A 23,935-nucleotide genomic window follows, 5' to 3' on the forward strand; every position below is an offset into this window, starting at 1 on the left:
GTCACAAAAGAGAAGACAACCATTGTTTCCTGCTGTTTAATCAAAAAGGGGCCCATCAGATGCTACACGCTAGGTAACCCCAACCAGATGCTACAACATGCTGGATACTCCACAGAAAAGTTAGAAAGTAATGGTGACATACCACTGCCAAAGGGCTGAAATACAAGTAAGAGGTCGCAGCTACAGAAGTGTGTGTTACAAAAGCATGCACTTCATCTATTCTGTATATCTCTGATCAGCTTTGAACCACTGACACTATGGAAACTATAATGGAGATGTACATCCCATGCAACAGTTTAACCACACGCGATTTGGCACAGTACCTATAAAAAAAATAACACCACTTCTAAAGAATCAGGGTTTTCTCTTTAAGACATTCCACCATATAAAATCTTAGTTGTTCTTCCCTGCAAGGTTAAGATTTCATAAAGAAAGAATGAATATGAGCAGGAAGAGTCAGCTGTACCTTCTTCAGATAGGACACTGTGCTGCTGCTGTTTCTGCAGGAGCTCAGAGAGGAATCCACATCCTTCTTGACTAGGGTCAAATAATAGCCTGTTCCCAGTTGGTTCTTCAGGAAGAGAGAAGAGCCAACACAGCAGAGCTTGCCATGAGAAATTATGGCAATCCGGTCCCCCAGAATGTCTGCCTCATCCATGTGGTGTGTGGAGAGAATGATAGTGCGACCTGGAAGAAAGCAAGGGAAGACACTGCTAGTAAGTCAACCACACCTATGTTCCCAAACCAAAGCCACAACCATACGGATCCTGCCATGAAGTTGCATGGGCTTTGATGCCACAAGTCCAAGCTCCTTTCACGGAGGCTAGCAGTATGGATAAGGTTCACAACTACTGTCATGAGTTTATTCTCTACAGTCTTTGTAGGCCCTTGTCATGCTCAGCAAGAACAGGTTAATTTCATGTCAGCAAGGTTGACTGCACAGAGAACAGGACACTGCTGCACACAGGAGTGAATTTCTGACTTCAACTGTCCTCACAACCCAGTGAGGAACTTTGTTCACAAGCTTTAACATGAATAGAATGAGAAAGAAGGACAGATGAGAGATCAGAACATCCTTGTCCTGCATGCTCTTTGTTCCTTCCTCAGTGCAGGCGAGAACAGACTGGCAAAGACATGTTGCTATTTTGAGATCAGTCATGAACCAGATTGGTTTTCCTTTGCTTTCCGTAACACATTCATTAGGAGTAGAGAAAAAGACCACATACCTTGCCGATACTTCAGGAGCAATTCCCATATCCCTCTGCGAGAATAAGGATCCACCCCAGCTGTAGGCTCATCCAGAATGACAACCTTGGAGCCACCAACAAAGGCTAAGGCAACTGAGAGCTTCCTCTGCATGCCACCTGACAGGCACAGAAAGAGGTGTTCAGCCTGATGCAGAGATGAGCAGTAGCTGCAGCACAGTGGATAATGAGCTCTCTGACAGAAAGCAAAATTGCATACTTAGAAAACTAAGCACTGCTACTGTTTCAGGCCTTCAGGGTCCCATCACTTTCAAGGCAGAGGATAATTCATCCGGATGGACCTCCCTCAGTGGAGTCCAACTCTCCTCATACTTCAGTAAACCACACCTTGCAAGCCATTTGATAAGTGAATCATGCTATCTCAACACTGGCAGTAGCAAGTTGCCAGCTTAGAGGCTTAACCGTATTTGAGGATCTGGAGTATAGGTCTCCAGAGCTTAAGGTGCAGAAGTAGGTCCCCAAATGATACCCCTCCTGTGGAAGTGTGCCGGAGGCAGCAGCAAGGAACTATATGACACTCTTCAACACTAACACCAACCTGTGGCCATCTGTTGTCCCTTCCAAAGGTCAAACGCACAGTCTGTGCCGATAGTTGACTCAGACAAAGAAGTCTTGGTCTCTCAGCTATCTGGTACAGACTGATACAGGAATCCTGCTGGTCCTCAACAAGGGGGAAGTATACTCCAGGACACCAAGTAAAGAAACAGAAGCCAGCATAAGAAACCAGCACATATGGTTAACAAACAGCAAGGGATTTGGAGATTATGGCCTGAGCAAATCTCACCTAAACTCATAAAGCTCAAACATACTAGTAAGCATTTGGAGAACACATATCACATGTAGCAGGACTATGTTATAAGGGAAACAAGTATAAAATGCTCTGAGAAAGTGAGTGACTTTTAATAGCCATTAGAAAGCATAAGATAGTGTAAGACTGTTAAGTTTACTAAGACACACTGATAAAGTACTTAATAAATAACTGATTTTCTTAAGTGCTTAATTGTGGTAGTCTGTACTTAATTGGAGTGGCCAACCAAGGTCCATGATGCAGTCTCTGTGAAACCCAGAAGAATTTTTCTGGGGCTGAGGAAGCAGCTGAGAAATACAAAAGCAGCTGAACCTACCAGAGAGTTTGCTTGTCCTAGCTTTCAGTTTGTGAGGCAAACTGACATCCACTGCCATCTGCTCCACCTCCTCTTTCACTTTCTTTTCCGGCAGTCCTTTGAGCCGTGCGTAGAACCAGATGTGCTCCTCCACAGTCAGCCTGGGGAAGAGGAGCAGGCTCAGGACACAGCAGAGAGCACCATGCTGGGCTTATCCCTTGCATTAGCATTACAGCAGACATGTTTGTTTGCTTGGGAAAACATCTTTTAAGGCCAAGGTTTCAGGAAGAGACTACAAGACTGGGTGTGCTCAGCTTGGCCTGATTTCAGGGTGTGGCTATTCAGCACTAATGTAAGTAATCCTCCTTTAAGGGTGCTTAACAGAGTACCCCAAACATCCCAAATCACTAGGTACTGGGGAAACATTTGGCCTAGTTAAATTTAGTACAGTAGATTTCTTTAAAGGATACACAAAAGATCAAAGTGTAGACTCTTACTGATAATTCACAGGCATGTACAAATGTGCCAATGTACAAATATCCTTATATTGATCTCACACCACCTCACACCATGGACAGATAAAGATATGAATGTCTTAGCTGAAAGCATACTACTGTTTCCTAAAGAACCCAAACAACTGTTGAGTAACACCAGCCCTGCATCTCACAGATGCTACTCACAAGTCAAACAGCACATTGTGTTGTGGACAGACACCTAGGTTCTGTCTGATGTTGCTGAGCTCAGAGCGGATATCTTTGCCCAGGATGAAGGCTGTACCCGACGTTGGGGGGAACAAGCCAGTCAAGATGGACCTGAAGGACAAACACAACAGATAATCAGGTTCCACCTCTAGGAAACAGCTCCTGCATGTGCCAGGATGGATGAATGAAGAGTGGGTGGAAGCCCTGGGGAACTCCCACATGAGGAAAGCAGTCTAAGAAACATCTCACTAACGGATTAAAAAAAAATATCAGCTCAAATGGTTTTAACAGTGATCAAAGCACACCCACATGACTCTGCTTAAAGCAAGTAGTTTTTCCTCTAAAAGCTTCTTATCCTTTTAGTTCCAACTTGTTTCCTTACACCAGTAAGTAAGAATCACAATGGCATTACTAAAAAATGCTGCCAGCAGATTCATTCGGTGCTGCCTCAACTTGAACCACCTCCAGTTTCAGCTCCCTGTAACTGTGCATCTTCTGAGGCAGCAGCACAACTACAGTAAATTGGCAGAGCTGCACTGAGCCGTTCTGCACCAGCTTGCACATTGCAATTGTACAGCTACCTCTACCATGCTGATAGGAACTGCGTTATTCAAAGTCACTTCCCCCAGTGTCTTGAACAATTATTTTGTTCTTACATGGTAGTGGTTTTCCCTGCTCCGTTATGTCCCAGAAAGGAGGTAATTTGTCCTTCATAGAAGTTCAGTGTGAGACCATCTACAGCAACTTTCTTGCCATCACGATAAACCTTGACCAGGTTCTGTATGGAAACACCAAGGCTTAGATGTGTAGGCTCTTCCTCCTTGCAGACTAGATGAAAACAGAGCAAGAGAGAGAGATGATAGGTTTTAACAGCAACTCTGTAGGAGTTCTAACAAACATCACATTCCCCCAGGTCTATGGAGATCCAAACTGAAATAAGCTACATGAAGAACTGACCATATTTCTTCCTCAGGGACAGGAACCTTCCATAGAAGTTGTCCTTTAGCTCTTTTCTCTCTACTGAGCTCAACTCGGAGATCTCCAGGGTCACCAGGGTCAGCAAAACTGTGAGAAATTCTCAACTCCATGAGGCTGGAGTACCCAGTTGCACCCAAGTGGGCACAGTACCTTGGGTTTATTTGGATCTGATCAGGGCACCTAACCATGATAACAAAGGGATGACTAACTTCACCTTAGCCATGTCAGCCCTGTTGTCCTTGACTCATTTCAAAAAAGCAGACTCTATAACACTTCACTACAGAAAGCCTGTATATGCAGCACCTACCTTCTGAAGGCCCTTTCTGGTCAGGATAACGGTGCTCCCTGTCCTGTGGTTTCTCACCAAACCAATACGACTTCGTGAAAGGAAAGTACCAGGGCCTGGGAATCCCATACTGGCCTAAAGAGAAAAGCATTACATGAGCCTGACTGTATCTATCCCTTTTCTTATATTAGCTTTCAGGACAAGAAGGGAAGTACTCAACCTCCAGTAAGCCTCTAAGTTAGGCATGCCTAAGAAGAGATCTTTCTTGATGAAGACATTGTCAAACTTTGCAGGTAAGAGACCAAATTTCACTATATAGTTAAAAGCCCTGTGCTGGAAGGTGCTAAGCAGCCGCGTGTGGTGCTGATACTCTCAACTTCCCCCCTGCAGCAGGGCCTGTTGATTTAGCAGTGCAAAGGAGGGAACAGCTGAAATACGGCAAAGGTTCTGGGACTAGTTCAACCATGGCCACAATGGGGCACAGCCTTTGTGCTGGGCAATAGTCACTGTTATTAGCAGCAACAACCTTACTGTGATGCTCATGTGTGGTTCTACTCCATGAGCTTCCTGCAGCCTTGCCTAAAATGGACCCAATTTCCACACTGGTAAATCAGTAGGTGAAAGGATCTATTTAAAATTGTGAAGACATGATCCTCCCTCAGAAGCAGACCTCACCTGGGAAGACAGATTCAATGTACCAGGTCATGACACCATATAGGAAGGTGTCAAACATCATCATGACAGCAGATGTGGTGATGCTAAAGCCGTCTTCTTCCAATGGGCTCTCAAAGAAGTTGTCCCACTGAACACCAACTCCCTGCTCTTCAAACAGTGCAAAGTATTCGCAACCAAAGCCAAAGGCCACTGGAGACAGCAGGCTCTACAAATGGGAGACATGAGCATGCATTCAGTTTTCCACAACTACTCTCCAACTGGACAGCTCTGCTCTAGCACAAGGCTAAGAGACGTGGCCCAAAACCCTTATAGAAGTCAAAGATCCAAGGAGCCTGGCCATACTTGCAGAGAGGGAGCGGCAAACTCAGTCTTGGTTCCAGCCAGCAATCAAGGCCTGAAGTCTCTGCTGGACCATCACCCAGAACTGTTTGCTTCCCTGTTTTCTTTCCCTTGCTCTTTGGACTTTAATGCTAAGGAGGAGATCATTAACTGCCACCCTCTCCAGACAGGTTAAGAACTGCTGAGCAGAGGAGAGGCAGCTGGTTTCTTCAGCCTGCATATCTGGTGGTACAGCATTACAGATTAGTCTGGCTTAGCCAAGGCAGCTTAGTCTGGCTGAATTACTTCTACTACCAAAGCAAACAAAACTCTTCCAGCAGCTCCTAGCAGATTCAGTCAACCACTTCACCAAACCCAGTCCTGATAGCCTCTTACACTGGAAAATCTCTTCCCATTGGTACCTCCCCCCTTGTTATTAGTGTCCAGCTAGAGAGCTGCTGAGTGCCATACTGGTGGAGGCCTGGTACCCAGGACAGTTTCCTCAAGACTCACCGCAAATATCTTGAGTGAGAAGCTGACATAGTCTTGCCAGGCAACACACAGCACATACGGCAGGTACAGTGTGAAATAGATAATGCCACCACAGGCAGCTGCCAGGTTGGCCTTGGAGAACATGGTACTGATGAGAAAGCACTGCAGGATGGTCACAACGCCAAAGATCGAGAGGAAAACAAAGACCACACTCGGGTCACTGTATGGCAGCAGATTCCCCATCTGGAAGGAGAAAAACAGGTGCATCAGGATTTGAAAGGGCTCTCCAAGGCGACTCTAGTACAAGCAGGTCTGCAGAGCTGCTGCTTATGGAGGCTGGGCTTGCTGCAATTTGCATAGCAGCCTCCCCAGCAGTGGTACCTTTTCAAAAGCACTGAATCTTCTACAAAACCCCCTGCTGTTTTCAGCCACCTAGCCATAACCCTGTTTCAGAAAGCTGCTGGTCAACACACAAGCTAACACACTAACTCCCCCTCAGCATGCCAGTGCAGATAACTGTTTAGTAGGCTCTCAAGACTCTAGATTCTGCTGCCGCAGATCAACCCAGCCAACTCACCTTAAGGATCAGCACCAGCAAGCCTGCACTCATCAGGAGAGGGATGAGGCTGCTAATGAACCAGCTTAGCCAAAGGATGCCATTGTCAAGTCCCATAATCCTCATTGTCTCCTTCAGCCGGGCCTCCTTCTCATACACAATGCCCTTAATTATCACAGCTACTGAGTAGATCCAGGCTAAAGTCATGAAGAGAGGCATAGAGCGGCTCATGACACGCAGAAATCTGAGAAAAGGAAGGAAAGAGGCCAGGAAGTGAGTGAGAAACATCATTGCAACTTCAGGTACCACTCAGGTCTAGCGCAGCATGTGACAGCTAAGGCTTCACTACACAAAGCAGCATAGGATTAGTGTCTCACCACGAGGTGAGGCTGATGGGTCTAGAGCACACTACCAGCCCGCAGTGGGAGCTGGAGTTGCAGCTCAGTAGAAGAGAAGGTGCAAAGACCTGCTTTCCCTGGGGACTGTTCTCAGCTGTTGTCTTTCCACTCTCTTGTGCCTAGGTCTCCACTTTTTTTCCCAGTGCTATTTTTGTCTGAATCGGGTTTGGAGATATGGCCATGGCCACGTCTCAGGAATGTACTCTGTATGTGAAAGTCCTGTATAGACAGGCTTCTCCTGGGAGGGACTCTGCAAGTTATTACATATTCTAAACACACCATGCAGGTGCCCTAGTTCCAGGAATTAGGAACACTGAACAGATTGCTCTGCCATTGATAGTAAGGACATAAACATGCCTGAGGAGTGACAAAAGCCCATGCCTCCCAAGCCACAATCCTCCTGTGTGCCTTTGAGCAGCCGGAATACGTACATGTCATCCACATAACAAGGGTAGGGCATCTGCTGCACATAAACGCCTGTTGTCTTCTCCGTGCCTGTCTGCACCCTGATGATGGCCTGTTCCACCACATCCTGCAGGTAGGCAAAGCCTCCCCAAACATAGCGCATGTCCTCAAAGGGGTCAGCACGGGGACCAGGATCCCAGTACCTGTACCAAGGGAACAAGACCTTCCCATTAGAAATCCTCATCACCACATCCCCATGAGAAATTGCTCATACGGCAGGATGCCAGGACTCACCCATCCTTGATCTTGTTGGTCCTTTCCACATTATCGATATCCATGCGTATCTTGTATTTCACATGTTGAGGGAGCTCTGTGCTGTTAGGAGCTATTTCAGTGAAGACTACACCAGCCCAGAACCTCCTTTCATCCAGAAGCTCCAAGGACTTGTTTATAAGCCGTACTTCTGTGGCCACAGGCTCCAGTTTGTCCAAGTTAACACACTAAAACGGGACAGATGTGGAAGCGCTTATGGGAAAAGTTGCAAAACCAGAATGTTCTTGATGGCCACTTGCCAGTCAAATATATATCACTGAGAAATAACCCAGCAGAGGTATTCTCTGGATAAAAGGTCAGGCAGCATTGCCATATCAGCTACAGGATCCCATCCAAGCATCAATTTCCATAGTCTTATTTCCTCTGTTACCCATAAACTAGGTCTGATTGAAGGCCTCTAAAAATCAGGGGAGAAACACGAAGGCTTTGGACGAGGCCCCTGACAAGCGAAGGCCTGTTTCTGTTTACACTCATCTGCCAAGACAATCAAGTAATAAGCAGAACAAATTTCATTATTCACTACATCTTCCTCAGTTTTAAGCAGCTACTAGCTTCACCACAGTCCTCAGCTAAAACCCCAGACTGAAACAGGAGCTGCTGCACTGCCAAAGCAAGCAGCAGCTCTCAGTCGCCCTGTAACAACAGGGTGGGAAACCACATGAGAGGCCAAAGCAAGAACTTCAAGAAAAAGGCCTACAGTTAGGTTCCCACATCTATATTTAGGCACATAAATAAATGATATTTTCTACCATGCACTCAAGACTACAAAACCCTGGTCATTTACAGAAAATCATAGAATGGTTGGGTTAAAAATGACCTTAAAGCTCATCCAGTTCCAATCCCCCACCACACCTTCCACTAGACCAGGTTGCTCCAAGCCCCATCCAACCTGGCCTTGAACACTGCCAGGGATGGGGCAGACACAGCTTCCCTGGGCAACATATGCCAGCACCTCAGCACCCTCACAGGGAAGAATTCTTTCCTAATATCTAATCTGTATTTACCCTTTTTCAGTTTAAAGTCATTCCGTCTTGTCCTCTCTCTACCTGCCCTTGTAAAAAGAACCTTTACAGATTTCTTGTAGGCCCCTTTTAAGGACTGAAAGGCTGCTATAGGTCTCCCCAGAATGGGGAGTGGACCACGCAACTTTTGTCTGGACTGAGGAACATCTATCTTCCCCTCGCAGAAACATTCCACAGGGCAGGTGGAGACCAAGCCGCTGCCTTCCCCAGCTCCTTGCCCGCATGAGCAGGATCTCACCTCCATGAAACGGGATATGGTCTGGATAGCGCGGTCTGTCTCATTGAAGGCATCCACCCAGGTATACACCGAGTCATTTGCTGTCTCAAAGTCCTCTGGTTGGTTTGAGAGGAACCGAGCAACATCCTCCACTGTCCAGTTGGAAGCCGGCAAGTGCAGGTCCCAGAGAGCTTTGCTTTTCAGCAATGTCTGCAGGTATTTTGTTTTCAAAGGAGAAACAGTTGTTGAGAATTAAGGTTTGACCTCCTCTCCCATCATAGAAACAACTACTATGGGGGAAAACACTTTAGGGAGAGGCCATCTGCCACGTTAAAAAGATGAGTGTGGTGGGGTCCTTCCTTTTACCCTCCCATTGCAAAGGTTGTCCTCCCTCTGTAAAGCACCCATCGGGAGCGCTTTGCAGGCTGGCTGGCTGCCTGCCTCCATGTCCTGCCACCGCTCTCCCAAGGAGAGGGCAGCAGAGAGCCACGCATAGCTCTGCACTCTGCACATGCAAACCAGGTCCTGATGTGCGCACAGAGAAACACGTTCTGCGGATGGTGGTTACCAAGCTCTGCTCACCTCTCCCGAACAACCTCGGCTCTTGGCTGGGAGAGGGGCTGTGGCACGGAACCATCAACACTGGCTGAAGCAGCCCTGGTATAGCTGTGATGTCCTGCCTCTCTATTCTCCTGTCTGGGACAGTGCTTTTTTCACCTGGTTTAACTCCTAGCTTCCTTAGGATGGACCACTGCCCTACTACATGTATGCACAATGCACCACACAAGTGCAGTCCAGGTAGAAGCACCTGGCACTGAAGCAGAAACCTGTCCACTGGTCAGACAATACACAGGCAGGAGAAGAGCATTAATTGTAAAGGACACAGCTGAGATGAAGGCAGGGAGAGGGGAAAAAAAGCCTGCACAAGAAAGAAAACTGTAAAAATCCTAACCAATAAAACTGGGAATGGATTTTCTGCCAGAACAAAGAACTAAGTGGAGAAGTGAGGAGCTTCCTCATGCTCTGCTGTTACAAGCAAGTCAGAAAGCAATGGCTCACACAGTTGCAATCACAGCTTCGCGAACTGGGGAAACAGAACAGGCCACACTGGCAAAGGAGAACATGCAAGAGGAAAATCCAAGCAAACGAGAATCAGCTGCACTGTGCTCTCTTCGCATCTGGTCTCTCAAGGTTGGCTCACGCTGCCACCCCCAGCAGAAAGGGCACCGTGCCTGCAGGAAAGGGGCTCAGCCTCATCATGTGCAGTAGCAACAGTGAACCTCCTTGACCACAGGGGCACGTGTTGTCTTCCTTGATGTTACCAGCTGCAGGAGCATCAAACTGGAAGTGCCAGAGATGGGCAAGCAAAGCACTTTCCTCTCCTACAGCAGGAAGCAATATGCCAAAAAGATTGCACAACCCAAAAAGCTGGGAGGTGGTGACCAGCCACCCAGCAGTATGGCAGCCTCAGTGGCTAACAAACAGCAAAAGGCCGACCTTGCCTTGAAGGCAGCTATAAACAAGCAACTCTATGTTTCAGCCTATTTATGTACAAGTGATCTGTGCTGCATCTCTAAGCCGAACAGGATAGTGCCTGGGAGCTGCCGAGGCACTGACAGTGAAGTACTCCTGCTTGTGTGAACTGCAATAGAAGACAACAAATGAACCCCTGCTACTGAACCAATATAGAGGCAGAGACCAGCCTGCTGGAAAGATCAAGAATTAACTACAAGACCCAGCAGGGTTAACAAGAAGCATAAAACACAAAAGCAGAAAAGCCTGGAGCTCTTTAAAAAAAAAAAAAAAAGCAAGCAATATTCACTTTTCATAAGACAGGACTGCAAACCAATATCCAAACTTTGACTTCCTGTCTGCAGTCTGCAGCAAACAGCTCAATTTACAGTTGGTGGCCCCAGTTCTCACCTCCCTGATGCCAGTATCTGCAGAATTAACTTTCATAAAGCCAACAGAGAGACAGGAGTGATGAAAATGATGTCTCTGACCCTAGTGTTTGTCATGTTGATGAAGAAGTACAACGGAAGACAATTCAGCAGAGCCTTACATCGGGTAAACAAGGATTGAACTTCAAGGCTTAAAAGACCTGGGGAGGTCTCCGTGTAACAGCTGCACCAGGACACCCAACCAGCCGCTTTGCAGCAACAGCAGGAAAAGCTACAACTGTTTCTGTGTTGTGTGATCTCTGTTTCACACTGCTGTGCTTCCAAAGACACCAGTACAGGGTGCGGGGATCCACACCTCAGAGTTGCACCTGAGGGAAGCAACAATGAGCTAAGCCACTTAAGCAGATAATGCCCTGTTAATAATGCAGGTCTAACACATGGCACAATGCTCCAGGGAGCCAACAGGCTAGCAGAAAGATTATCAAATCCAAACACTAATCCCAGCCCTTCTTCATGGTCTGATATGCATGGCATGTTATGAAGTGACCGGCCGTAGCGTGATGTTTGCTCTTCTCTCATGAGCACCCAAGTATTACTAAATTAAGTGTACCGCGCAACTCCAAATTAAGTTTTTACAAGATTTGTGCCAGATACTGCCAGGCACCTAGGTTCAGCTCTATCTAGCATGACAACCATTCAGTTCCTACTGCACCCAATAGAGCGCAAGGCCACCTGGCACCTTCCAGCATCTGATCTAGGTACACGACCACATGTTCTGCTGCTATCATGAGAGCACTGTTGTGGAGAGGTGCACAGCGGAGGAAACCGAACATGTCAACAACCCCAGAGGTCTCCAGTTTACAAAAATACCCCAAGCCAGATATTCATACTGCCTTAGGGCAAACACTGTGGCAGAAGTAGCCCATTTCCCCACAGGAGCAGATGTTAGCGGGTGTTAACACACACTGCTCCTTTTTTGCAGCAGGCTGTTACATGAAGGAAGGAATGCCAAGCATAATGCAAGATTTGTACAAACACAACATGTTTCAAGAAGGAGTCTCATCCATACTATTTATCTGCCAGCGCAGCAGTGAAGCACCATCTTAAGTAAATATTTCATCAGTTATTGCAGAGGATGACAGTAGTGGTTCTGGCAGGGACAGTGTACTGACCCGAATGAGATCCATTTCCTGACTACTTTCCATAAACGTCCAAATCTTCGGGCTTATCTCCTCCCACATCCCCCCGAGGTCACGAAACACACCCAGCTCCTGGAATGTCCTGTTCACCTGTTGGCAAAGAGGAGAGGAAGGTTATTTCCAAAAGCTGGCAGAGATCCACGTCAGGCTGAGAGGGTGCACTGACCTGTCAAGCAAAGTACTGAGTGCTGCTTATATTCAAACAGCAGTTCAGCTTCTGCAAGGATCAGAGTAGAGAAAATCAAGTGCACTTGTAAGAAAAACAACAACAGGGAGTGTGGATGTCTGTGGCTAAGCACTGCGCTTCAAGCCTTGGTGGCGAATGACTCTGCGTTGGAGATGAAGGGCACACGGGGCAGCCACTCCCCATGTGCTAGAAGAGTCTTGTTGAGGGAGCTTGGGGAATTAGACAGCACATTAGGTAAACCACAATCAGAAATGATTAAGGATCTGCTGACCAGCCTGCAGTGGAGCAGAGGAAGGACACCTGAAGGCCTGGTAAGGTCCTTCCCTGATATCCTGTATCAGAGATGCAAAGCCTGTGCATAACCAAAATGCATGACCAGGAAAGGTTCTAGCCAAGTCTAGAAGAGTTCAGCCTGGCCTTTTCTCCTTGAGCATACAAGACCAAGTGCACAGGAGGTGACAGACTTAGGAAGGCTGTGGTTTGTAGGCAATCCTTTCTAGGCTTGTGTTTGGGCCCAATTTAACTAGTGCAGCTCTGCCAGAGAACATACCTCATTCTACATATCAGAGGATAAGGCTAGAGTTACCTCAGTCATGACCTTCCTTACAGCTGGTGTGTCTGGAGTGTACAAGATCTTCCCAATCAGCAACGGTTTCAAAGCCCTCCAGATAATCCTGGAAAGCGGGCTGGATTCCAGGTTCTTCATCAGCTCATTGCAGTACGGTGCTGAGGAGGAGAGGACAAAGGTGAGTGGATGAACAGCATGGCAACAACTGCAGAAGGCTTATGCCCCATTTGTGTGGGCTTCAAGGACAATCCCAGCTGACAGCACAGCATTTGTCAGACAACAAAACCCCATCTCTACTGCAAAGCTCCACAAAAAGCCCCTTTTTTCAGTCCCAGCCTCCACAGTCTGCCCCAAAAACACAAAAGCACCCAGGTAGCCTCCAGCACTAAGAGCCACACTGCTGGTTCTGCACCACTCCCACAACCCCACTGCATGGCATGAACAAAACTGGTCCAGAAAAGGCCAGATTTCCAAAGCCTGCACATGTCTGTACTCCCTCTGCCCTCAAAGGAGGTCAGCTGCGCATCCTTCTGTGGACTCTGCACAAAGCCCCTGGAAATCCCTTGCATGTTGGTATCCTTGCTGGCCTTAAGGGCATGTGCAGGAGGCATCATGGGCATGCCTTTCTGAAACAGAAGGTATGCTGTCCCTTAGGATTTCACCTGTGTAAGTTTGGGAAACACTAGTGATGACAACCACAAAGTAGATGGGCCATGCCACAGTCACACTTACTTGTGGAGTTATCATAGAAGTTAGTTACATCATCTTCAGTGCCGTTGCCTCCAAACAGTGCTTTGTAATTGTTATCTTCATACCAGTTGAGAGATTTAATTTTGAGCCCTCCACCTTCAGGATGGCCACACACAATACGTGACACAGCCTGGTAGATCTGTGTAGAGGAGTTCGAGGCATTCACATTGGTCAGGAACATCACCTCTTGCCTCATGTCACTCCAGCTCTTCATGCTCAGCAACTGGAAGGGGAGGTTGGAAAAGAGAGTGGAAACAGGGATAGGAATAGGATCAGCAAAAGGAGATCCTGCCACTTTCTTTCAAATCACACATCTCTTTTTGAACAGAGGAGAATCACCTTGAACACAACCTTGACAGTAAAGACAAGGAAAAACACATTTTTCCCTGCCATGGTGGCAGAACAGAGGGAAAGAAGTCTCTTCTGTATATGCAAGCGTATGGAATGTGCCCTTGCCAAACTCTTTACTCTCAAGGTTTCTCCTCCAGTCCTGTGGATGGTTCCTGCCTCTCACGTGGAAGCTGCTTCTCCTCCTGGTTGCTCAACAGCTTACATTCCAGTGGAGCCCCCTTCATGCCGAGTGGGGTGCGGTGCACTGAGTCAGAAGATGGAGCAAAGAACAACATGAAGGGAGCGCAGCCCATGGGACACAGCCACAGATGAGCTGCAGGCCACAGCAGTGTCACCTGGCACAATTCCACCAAGGCCAGCAAACCTCCACCGATTTACTCCAGGCAGCCAGTTTGACCTCCTAGACTGGTATCACTTGTCCCTGCCTCAGCACCTCCCTGCCCCATTGCCAACAGCATTCCCAGAATACCCTTGAAAACAAGCACAGCTGCAGCCTGGAGCCTGATCGCAGCACGAGCTGTGGACACAGCTAGCCACAGCAAGGAGCCTTCTCTTGACCAACTGGCCTGACACCAGGCTCATCTGTCTGGCATAAGCATCTACCTGCAATGTGTCACAAACAAAACCACCAGGTTCTCAGCCTGAGACACTCACTGCATTAATGTTGCCATACTCAGAGACATGGCCAAGTTCAGCACAAGGGAGTTTTATGGCACACTCAAGCATCGCTCTCTGCTTGAAGATGTAACATCAGCAGAGGTGTGTACATACAGACTAGAAGTCTGTTTACCTCAGTAATCTCTGTGATGGTGACAATAAGTGGATGTTAGGAAAAAACAAGGCAAGGGCAAGAAAGCAGGGTACCTCTCCAAGTAACCTTCCAGCTGCTAATTATTTTCAGCTTGGGGAACTTGTATTTCCTAACCCTCAATGAATTTATTCCATGGTAAACTCTTGGAGTTCTGAACATCCACAAGTATTTAACACCAAACACATTCACTGTAAAGAACCTCCTCTCCCCTCTCCTTAACTTGGCTATGCTTAGCTCCATTTGGTGCCATGTCTTCTGCACTGGAAAAGACAACATTCAATCCTTATCTCTTTTTTTCTGGGCCACTCAATTCTTTAGACCTCTGTCACATCCCCAACTCCTCTCTTTTCCAAGCTAACAAGTCCCAGGCTACTCCCTTGTTCCTTGTGTGAAAGTTATTCTACTTCTAAATGTCCTAGTTGCCCTTCTCTGAACTTTTTCCAGTTCTGCTACCCCTTTTTGGAGACAAAGGATTGAGACCTGTATTCCATATTAGACAGATAATCCACAGTTTTATATAGTATCATGCTAACATCTTACAGCTGCTTGTCTATCCCTTTTTAAATCTTTTCTAGCATTTGATTCGATTCCTTGACTGCTACCGAAATATCAGGTGACATTAATTTGGATGTTCTTGCTGTGCTGCCCAGAACAGCAACATGTATTAAAGAAGAGCAAGCAGAGCTGCCGAGACACCTATTCGTAACTGCTCATCAGCTACATTTCAGAAACAACTTCAGATGCTGTGGCCCAACTGCCCTATTTTCAGAGACAATAACAGAGTCAGCCAAATCCCATCTACCAGTTTTCCTCACTGCGTATTAGTTTTGTCACCTTTATTTAAACGAAATACAGATAACGGAAGTCTAGGACAAAGCCAGCCAGCAACAACGCAGAAGGCAACTTTGTGCTGGAACAGCTCAATCCAAATTCACCCAAAGAAAGCATGCCCAGAATCCCTGGCCTTACACTGGGAGGCAAACCTGGCCCTTTGTGTTCTGTGCATGCTTTAGACGTGCCAACACCTGGACAGAAATTCTGGATGCTGAACAGCAGCCACTATGTGTCATACAGGGAGCCTCTATTTTTAGCTGCCTGAAAACACATGACACATTGATATGGTAGAAGACAGCTGTAAGAACAGCTAAAGCTTGGGTATTCAATATGTCTGTCCAGAGTGACTGCTTCAAGTGTACTTTCATTTCCTCTCTACTCACTGCTGTCTTTGTCTGCACCCTGGTGCCACTCAATCTGTCTCCACAGGTTCAGGGTGACTGACAGGATACCAGCATCGAGGGACAAGAACGAAAACAAAAATAATGTCACAACAGCTTTTGCTGGTTACATATGCTTATGTGGATTTTTGGATTTGATGATTCGACACCCAAAGGCCAAGGCTGAACTTCAGGTGTGGCAGTTTTGAGTGTTCAGTTCAAAAGGATGCCTTGGGGAGTTTTTGGTACCTCAGGTAAAATTTTCCTCAGCAGAAAGTCAACTGATTTAGCTGAAGTACCATAATCTCCCTAACATTACCAAAGGCACACAAATAGGAGGCGTAGCTAATTACCATGAAAGTATGAGGTATTAATCATCTTGCAGAGGGACTGCATTATCATATACATTTTTTACACATAATTTTAAAACAGTTTGAGCAAGGAGCTTTGTTTCATCTTTGGCACCAACAACTTTGCAACTGACATGCAGAAATACTGGAAGCAAGTATCTCATGTTTTAAGGGTTACTCTCCAACATCAGACCTGGCTTTAAGTGTTTAATAGTTGCCCTTGCTCTCACCATTTAAATTGCCCAGTTAAGTTGATTTAAAGAGCCCAGGGGCACAGATCAAATCAATCCCCATACTCAGAGATAAATATTTTGTTCAGACCATTCTCTAATTAAAATTCCTTGCTAGAAAGGCTCCTAGACATGGCACAAAACAATAGTTCTCTCCACCCCCTGAAGCTGCTGCCCTTTGAAACAAGGGAGCAAGTCCCTCCTTTTCACACAGAAATCGGCCTGCCAGACAATAAGAAGTAACTTTCGGTCAAGCCATCTGGAGCAGCTCACGCAGTACACAGAGGAAAATAGCTGCCTTTGTTTGCACAGCAATAGGGCAGAATAAAAGGTAGTCCTACCCAAAACAGCTGCCAAGCAAAAGGCACGTTACCCTGGGACGCTTTCGGCCACATCAGCAAACTGAGTATCACATGGTTTCAATTATTTTTATCCTAGACGAGAAAAAAAGGCGAGCTGAAGTGACGCAACGGGAAACAGCTGTAATCAAACTCCGAAGGGCAGCCTCCCTGCCAGCAGCGAGAGCCCTGCCACGGTCTTAGCCGAAGCTGATCCTGCAATCGTCTTAGTTTCACTGTAAATGGGACCCGGCGGCAGGTTGTGGGACTAGGGAGGGATGCGTGCCAGGAATTGTTGGCTGGCACGGCGCTGGCTCCCGGCAGCTGCCCCTTTGTGGGAGTGGAGCGCAGGCTAACCTGAAGTGACCCGCTCTGGTGCTTGCTCCCAGGGGTTACTGCCGTTCACCGCGCTCGGCTCCCTTCCTCTGCTGCAAACGCGGAAGACGGGAGAAAGGGAGGAGGAGGTGGCGGCAGCGGTGCTTAGTTTAGATTGCTGCGATTTCTGCTTCAAGGGAGAAAATGTTTTTTGCCTGGTAGCACCACGTCAAAGTCAGAGCCAGCCAAAAAGCAACTAAGACAAATTGATGGCTCAAGCCCCCTCCCCCCTCAAGTTTTGGACTTGTGATTCATGCTAGGCACACAGGGCTAAATTTTCTTAATCCATCATTTCACCTGCAAAAACAAATACTTGCAGTCTCTATAAGGTCACTTCGCCTCTGTAAATCGCTATGATGCTTTGCCATAGCTTTTCTCAGCCAGTGTCGTGATGCCATTGCACTGAGTGCCCCACAAAAACTGGAAAACAATCTCTCCCCCAAAAACCTAGTCAAAGAGCAAACAGTAGCCTAAAGCTACTAATCTAGATTGGAACAGCCATAACATCTGTTCCGTATGCCATACCTTCACGGCACCCAAGAAGCAGTACCTACAACCGAGTAACAACCCTGACACGGTTGGCAACTGAGTGAAAAAAATGGAAAGGCAGCAAACCTTACATTCAGTTTGCAAGGCATTGCTAGACAGCACGTGTATGGCAAGCCCAACAGCTGTGCCACTGATGAGAAGCCAAAACCCACAGAAAACGTATTAATTCCTGCTCCCCCCTTCCTGCCCCCCCCCGCCGTGAGGACCCAAATCTTTAGCCACACATCTGATAAACTCCTATGGTGTTTGTAAGAGAAATTGTCAATGGGTTGGAAAGTGCATGCTACCTCTACAGACACAGAGAACGGCTGCAGGATGGGGGGCACTCCAAAACAAACGAGGGATTTGACTTCTGAGTTACACCAAGGAGACTCATGCTTGTACTCGATTTGCAGGTTAAGACAGCAACCAAGGTGATGTGTACACCTGACACGAAGTCACTCCTTACCTCTTTAACAAGCTTCTGAAGGCTCTCTTTCAGAGCTTCCACTGTTTCTGACAGGTCCCACAATGATGAATTGAAAGAAAGTCTCTGCAGAAGGAGAGAAAAGGAAAATAGAAGTTACTGCAGGGCACAAAGAAATTAAACTCTTGTAAACATTCTTGTAAAGAAGAGTAGTGAAGACTGTTTACACAGCAAAGCCCTTTGATGGGAAAGACAGAGCTGGCTTTCTGTGCAACCCTGAGCTTACAATACCGTGGCCTTCAGTGACCCACCATGAGATGGGGACACCCCTTTTCTTCCTCACAGGTTAGGTACACAGATGGTATAACCAGAACCATCCCAATAAAATGCTAAATGCATGCATGTACACTTAAAGTGCAGAGGACGGCTTGCATTCCAGGTCACACAATACAAGCACAGCCTATGGGACAGCATGTGGACAGAGCTGAAATCCTTCCAGCCAGTGCTAAGAAGTGAATGCAAAATCTATACAAGAGAGGAAAAGGCCAGTTCGAAGACACAAGCTTTTACTGGGACTCCACAAATACCAGCTCAGATGCAGAGAACTCCTGCTGCAGTGGTCGTCATCTTCATCACTCAAGTCCTTCCACCAGGCCTGGATGTTTTTTATCTAAACTAAGGATGTATTTTAAAACAACCAGCTTCCATGAAACAGCTTACACTCACCATCACCACAAGAACAAGACTGACAGGTTTCCAAAAGTGGAAGGCACAGCTTTCAGGAAAATATTTGCTCTAGCAGAGAGTCACAGTGAAGATAACACCTTGTTTCCAGTTGCTCTACATGTAACCAGTGGGCCTGGGTTTTGGTTTGTGGGGCTCTTTTCCATGTCTTTTCACATATCTGGATTATCTTACATGGGAAATATTTGGACACAATCCACGTTTCAAGGGAATGAAGATTAAAATAATTTCCTAATATTTCATATTAGCAGCTACACATTGCGGCATCTGAAAGCATGCTAAAGTTAGAGCATTGTGACACACAGAGGAACAGCCAAGGCCCTTCATTTTAGCACACATCTTTTGGGCTGAAGCTTTCCATTTTCACATCTTTCCTGGGGTAATCTGTTGAAGCAAAGTCTGGAGGCTTTCATTTGTACCAGTTGATTTGCTGGAAGGTGATAAGATCTGGTCAGTGCCAGATGCTGTAAACAGGCACTGCTTCACTGATCTGCTTGAGGCATTTAAGACCCAGCTTTTTCTGAGTGTACAGTTAGTGCCTGCTTCAGAGACAGCTGCAAATTCAGGGTGGGTTTCTCTAACCTCTGTGGATTTCAAGTAAACACAGTCCTTATGATTCAGATAAATCAAGACATATCATTAGGGCTAAAAGAAAAGAAATTCAAACTCCTCACAGGTTAAGACTTTCAAGACATACTTAAAGAAATATAGTCAGAAAGTATCAAAGCTACACAGCTGCACTACCACTTTAGCAACATGATGAGGTAGAAAGTCCTAGATTCATGCCTGACAGTACATGTGCTTGTTCACCTCCATATACCTTTATCAAGCTCTACACAGATTAGTGTTGTTCAGTGTATTTGGAGGTGATTCAGGAACAGTGTGGATGAGAAAGACATTTTTGATAATACTAGTTGGCTCAGAACAGTGAAAAGTTAAAAGCCAATTGCAAAGGATTAGTTAAAGGCGACATGCTATCACACTGTTATAAATTATTGCATGCATTATATGAAATTATAAAAGTGCTGCAAAGTACAGTACAGAGGAAGAAGACAGTTCTACACCTTAAGATACCCTTTGATGGCTCTGACCTAGGTACTGCCACACAGAAAGATCTTAGAATTACAGTGATAAGACAGCTCAACATCAATATAAATCTACAGTGCAATCCCGGTTCTGAAGTACTATGTGCAATTTTGGGTGCCTCATCTCTGAAGGAACACAAGTACAGAAAAAGGCCACAAGTATGACGTATGATAAGAATGGATTCTCAAGGAAGAACAATAAACTACAGTTCTTCCAATGGGACCTGTAAGGACAAACAGAGGTTATGACAAAGGTCTGTGGAATTACAAGTGGGAGGTAAAATGGGAACAGGGGATGATTATTCACTGCGCCTCATCATACAGTACTAGAAGGCTTCCAGTGAAAAGATCAGTTTAAAACAAACCAAAGGAGCTACTGCACACAGAACTTGGTCAAAATGGAGAAATTCAGTAGATATTACACAATGCTGAAGGCACAGAAAGCATTGCGGGTTTGAGAAAATGTAGGTTTGAGAAAGACTCAAAAGAATTCATTAAAGCAAAAAAGCTTACCAGGTGCTATTGAACACCAAGATCCTAGCAGTAGCTGAGTAAGTCTGAGTTGCAAGCTACTGACAAATAGGACATTACATTGAGAAAATGTTGTTAGGTACTTGCCCCATGGCTAGATTCTTTTACATATCTCCATTATGTGGCACTGCTGGATTAGCGCTCAGGGGACACTGAGCTGAACAGGACTTTGGTTTGGCCCACTATGCAAGTCTTAGGTGATCCATGGAACCTGAAATGTGAGGAGAATTCACCTATCCTTTCACACCCCACCACCCTGACCTTTCTTCCCTAACAAATTCACAGCACTACAAGTTCATTTCTCATCAGAACTTGCAGTGAATGACTCCATTGCTCTGGAGGGAATTTTGCCTTCTTTACCACCACCCTTTGCACCAGAAAGCCCACTCAGGGAGCCTCTCAAGTCGTATCTCCAGAGACAAAGACAAAAATCAGTCACAAGTGGCCAATCTTCTTTGCATAGATGCATTTCCTTGGAAAGTAACTTTCTGCAGTGGCTTATCAAGTAAAGTAGTTCATTACATTCATAAGGGTCCTCCAGATTCCATGCAGCTCCAGTAAGGTTGGTCCCACTGTGAGAGTGTCTTTAGTATGTGTCTGGACTACAACTGGGGGGTTGTGTATAGACAGCATTGAGGGTGTGGGATATGGATGGAGAGTGACTAATCTTCCAGTGAAATGCTGTGAAACCCCCATCACCTACCCTTTTCAGTCACACAGTGGAAAGACAAAGCTCTAGCAGGTTTTGAACAGAAGTGCCCCATAAAATTACTGTGTTAGTGGCTGGCATCATACCCTCTTGAGGTACAGATTGCACCAAGTATACTCTGTACATGCATGCTACAAGACTCAAAATAGAGACAAATACTTGAGATGACTAGAGTTGACTGCACAATCAAGACAAGCCTTGAATAAGTCCACCTGTCAGCTCCTGCTAGAACGGATGGACAACTCTGTTTCTTTAACATACAGGTGTGTGTTTCTTTAACATGCATGTGTTTCAAGTGCTGAGAGGTCACAATAAAATTCAGCCAATGTCTGCATAATACAGCTAACTGGTTTTGCTCAATAAGAGCACTGTGCCATGTTTGCTTTGAAAGAATTATTACAACTTTATACTGATCTCAGCAGAAACTTTACATTGGACTTTGCAGAAAAATCATGTGCTTTAAAGCTTCTGCTTTTGTTTCCTGGGAGTCAAAGTCCCAAAGTACAGCTGCTTAAAAGCATGACATCATTGTGCTTGAAAGCCACAAGTTCAGTTGCAGCATGTATTTACATTAAGAGACCTCTTCTAAAGCCATTTTTCAACTGGAATGCATTTATTATTCAATGCTTAGTTCATGCTAACCATATCACAAAATACCACCCGTATTACAAAGGAAAAAAATGATTACAAACAAATTAAAAAAAAGCCAGATTTTCATGAGCTCATCTACACTCCTTCAAGGACCACTATAGTACACAAGCCACAACATATTTATGACTTACTACAGACCCACACCACTGGAAGTGAGTGCAGCAAAGGCCTTCTTAGGCAGCACTGCAGAGATGAAATCCCACAGGACCAATTTGAACTGTCTTTGTCATTTAACCTTCCCCCCAGATAATTTTGCAGAGGCAAAGCTGTCCCACAGACAAGTCTTATTATGGTATGAGACAGTCCCCACCCATCACAACACCAATCCAGTGGGACATCTCTGACTTATTGCCACTGCTCTTGCTAACCAGAGGTGCCTGTAACCTTTTGCAAACTGTGTAGTTCTTCCATGGGACAACTGCTGGCCTAGCACAGGAAGAAAGCCAGAAAGGAAATTTGTGTGCATGCAATCAGAGGTACTGTTTCACTGTTGCTCTCAAACCAGCTTCTCCCGCCTCACAGTCTCACCTGGTGCAAGGTAAATCTCAGTAAGATGTGTCCACAGGGGGCCCGTACAAGATGTGCTGTGCCTCACAGTACTCACTGTTGGCCAAAAAGCTTCACAGAATGGATGAAGATGGTTGTGTGTCTTGGAAAGGCCAATTTGACTTTTCTAGACGCTTGTTGCTTCTAGTGGCGTGAATACTCAGTCAATAAGGAAAGCTGATCCTCTGCATTGGTGCCTTGTGATCACTCCTGGATATTCTGCTGGATTTTGATCTGAACAGGCTTCCCAAATAGGTTCTTACATAAGAAGGAATAAGGAAACACACTTTAACCCCCTGCCATGCCTCTATGTGCTTGGCTCTGTTTTCTCATCCGACAGAACTAAACTGAAGTCAGACAGAGAATCGGTGGCAGAGCTAGAAATCCTAGTGGAAAATTTTAATCAGAAGTCTTTCTTTTTCTTAACTGAGCAGTGGCACTTTGGGCAACACTCAAGCTGTTTTGGATAGAACTGATGAACAGGTATGTAAAGAAAAGTGATTATTTTTTTGCCTTTCTTTTCAAAAGAAAACATCCTTAACAGTGCCGTGACATTCAGAGCTCATGTATTTCACCATGCATGCACTTTAATTTCCTTTTTAAAACTGTGCTCCATCTGTAATTTGCTAATAATTACTGTTTTGTTGTAAATCACCTAGAATGCTTACAGCTTCCCTCAGGCTGCAAATGCACACGCTGGCAGAAGCTGGTGCAGACATGAGGGTCTCAGCCCCCCCACACACATATACCCTGATCACTGGGTTCTCAATCTTGTACCCTTCCCTTCATGTTTCAGCACAAATGTTTGTGTAAGCACACAATCAGGTCGGTCACTTCTAATCTGGATCAAGTCCGTGATGTAATGTTCTGCATCGTCTTGCAGAGGGAACAAAAAATGGGAATGTACAGGGGCAGGAACAAGCAGGTAGATGCTGGCCTGCGTCTTCTGGATTAAGATAGTTCAAGAAATTTCAGCTGCTCTACTGCTCCAGTGGCAAAACCTCCCATATTACTATTTAAGCCTTTGGTGTTGAATTTACACAGTTATTGCACACAGTTGCAAGCCATTTTCACCCCAATTGTATTGACCCAATCATATTAAGATGCTGGCTCTCCATAAATCACAGAATGCTGCAGCTAGTGGAGCCCAGATCCTATTACATGAGAAAAAAAACACCAACAAAAGCCTCTGAATTGCTGTATACCTGCATTTGATTTGGTCCCTACTTTCACTCACTGAAGTACCATACTGTGAAGTATATCAAGGGGATTAAGCAAAAAAAAATTAAAATGAAATTTCTGGGCAAATTGTTAGCACTGGTTTACAGGCTCTGTAGCAGATATGGTACGTGCTATCTTCAGTGTGCATGTCTGAGATGTGACCCACAATGCCTTTAATGATAAACTATATCAAAAGCCTCCTTTGTTCATGAACAGAAAGTTCCCTCTTTGTTCAAAGATGTTACTGCAGGTCAAGGCACTTCTTAGCTTTTAAAAACACTAAGTTACAAATGTGCTGGTCATGATCCTAGATTTAATTTATGCATTTTGCCTAGGTACATTGAAGCCAGTCAGGTTTTATTTCATTCATGATGCATTACAGAAGCTTAACAAGAGGGTAGCCTGTGACATTTTTCTGAGGAGAACTGTGAAACTTAACAAGGTGTACAATACACAGCAGGTTTAGAACT

General features: G+C 45.7%; 1 protein-coding gene across 1 annotated transcript in view; it reads right to left on the reverse strand.

Annotated features, from left to right (window-relative positions):
- Window positions 1–23,935, reverse strand: part of ABCA1 (ATP-binding cassette, sub-family A (ABC1), member 1) — a 75,610-nt gene that overhangs the window by 19,649 nt on the left and 32,026 nt on the right. Inside the window, exons 8-23 of the mRNA XM_010016127.1 lie at window positions 18,021–18,104; window positions 13,337–13,577; window positions 12,623–12,762; window positions 11,823–11,939; window positions 8,771–8,959; window positions 7,472–7,677; window positions 7,204–7,380; window positions 6,396–6,618; window positions 5,840–6,061; window positions 5,009–5,213; window positions 4,355–4,468; window positions 3,726–3,897; window positions 3,049–3,180; window positions 2,390–2,529; window positions 1,227–1,364; window positions 467–687 (exon numbers count right to left, since the gene is read on the reverse strand). Of these exons, the coding sequence (XP_010014429.1) occupies window positions 467–687; window positions 1,227–1,364; window positions 2,390–2,529; window positions 3,049–3,180; window positions 3,726–3,897; window positions 4,355–4,468; window positions 5,009–5,213; window positions 5,840–6,061; window positions 6,396–6,618; window positions 7,204–7,380; window positions 7,472–7,677; window positions 8,771–8,959; window positions 11,823–11,939; window positions 12,623–12,762; window positions 13,337–13,577; window positions 18,021–18,104 (2,721 nt within the window). The remainder of the gene's footprint in view (window positions 1–466; window positions 688–1,226; window positions 1,365–2,389; window positions 2,530–3,048; window positions 3,181–3,725; window positions 3,898–4,354; window positions 4,469–5,008; window positions 5,214–5,839; window positions 6,062–6,395; window positions 6,619–7,203; window positions 7,381–7,471; window positions 7,678–8,770; window positions 8,960–11,822; window positions 11,940–12,622; window positions 12,763–13,336; window positions 13,578–18,020; window positions 18,105–23,935) is intronic.

Source organism: Nestor notabilis, unplaced genomic scaffold (assembly GCF_000696875.1).
Source record: "Nestor notabilis isolate BGI_N333 unplaced genomic scaffold, ASM69687v1 scaffold14470, whole genome shotgun sequence".
NCBI classification, from domain to species: Eukaryota; Metazoa; Chordata; class Aves; order Psittaciformes; family Psittacidae; genus Nestor; species Nestor notabilis.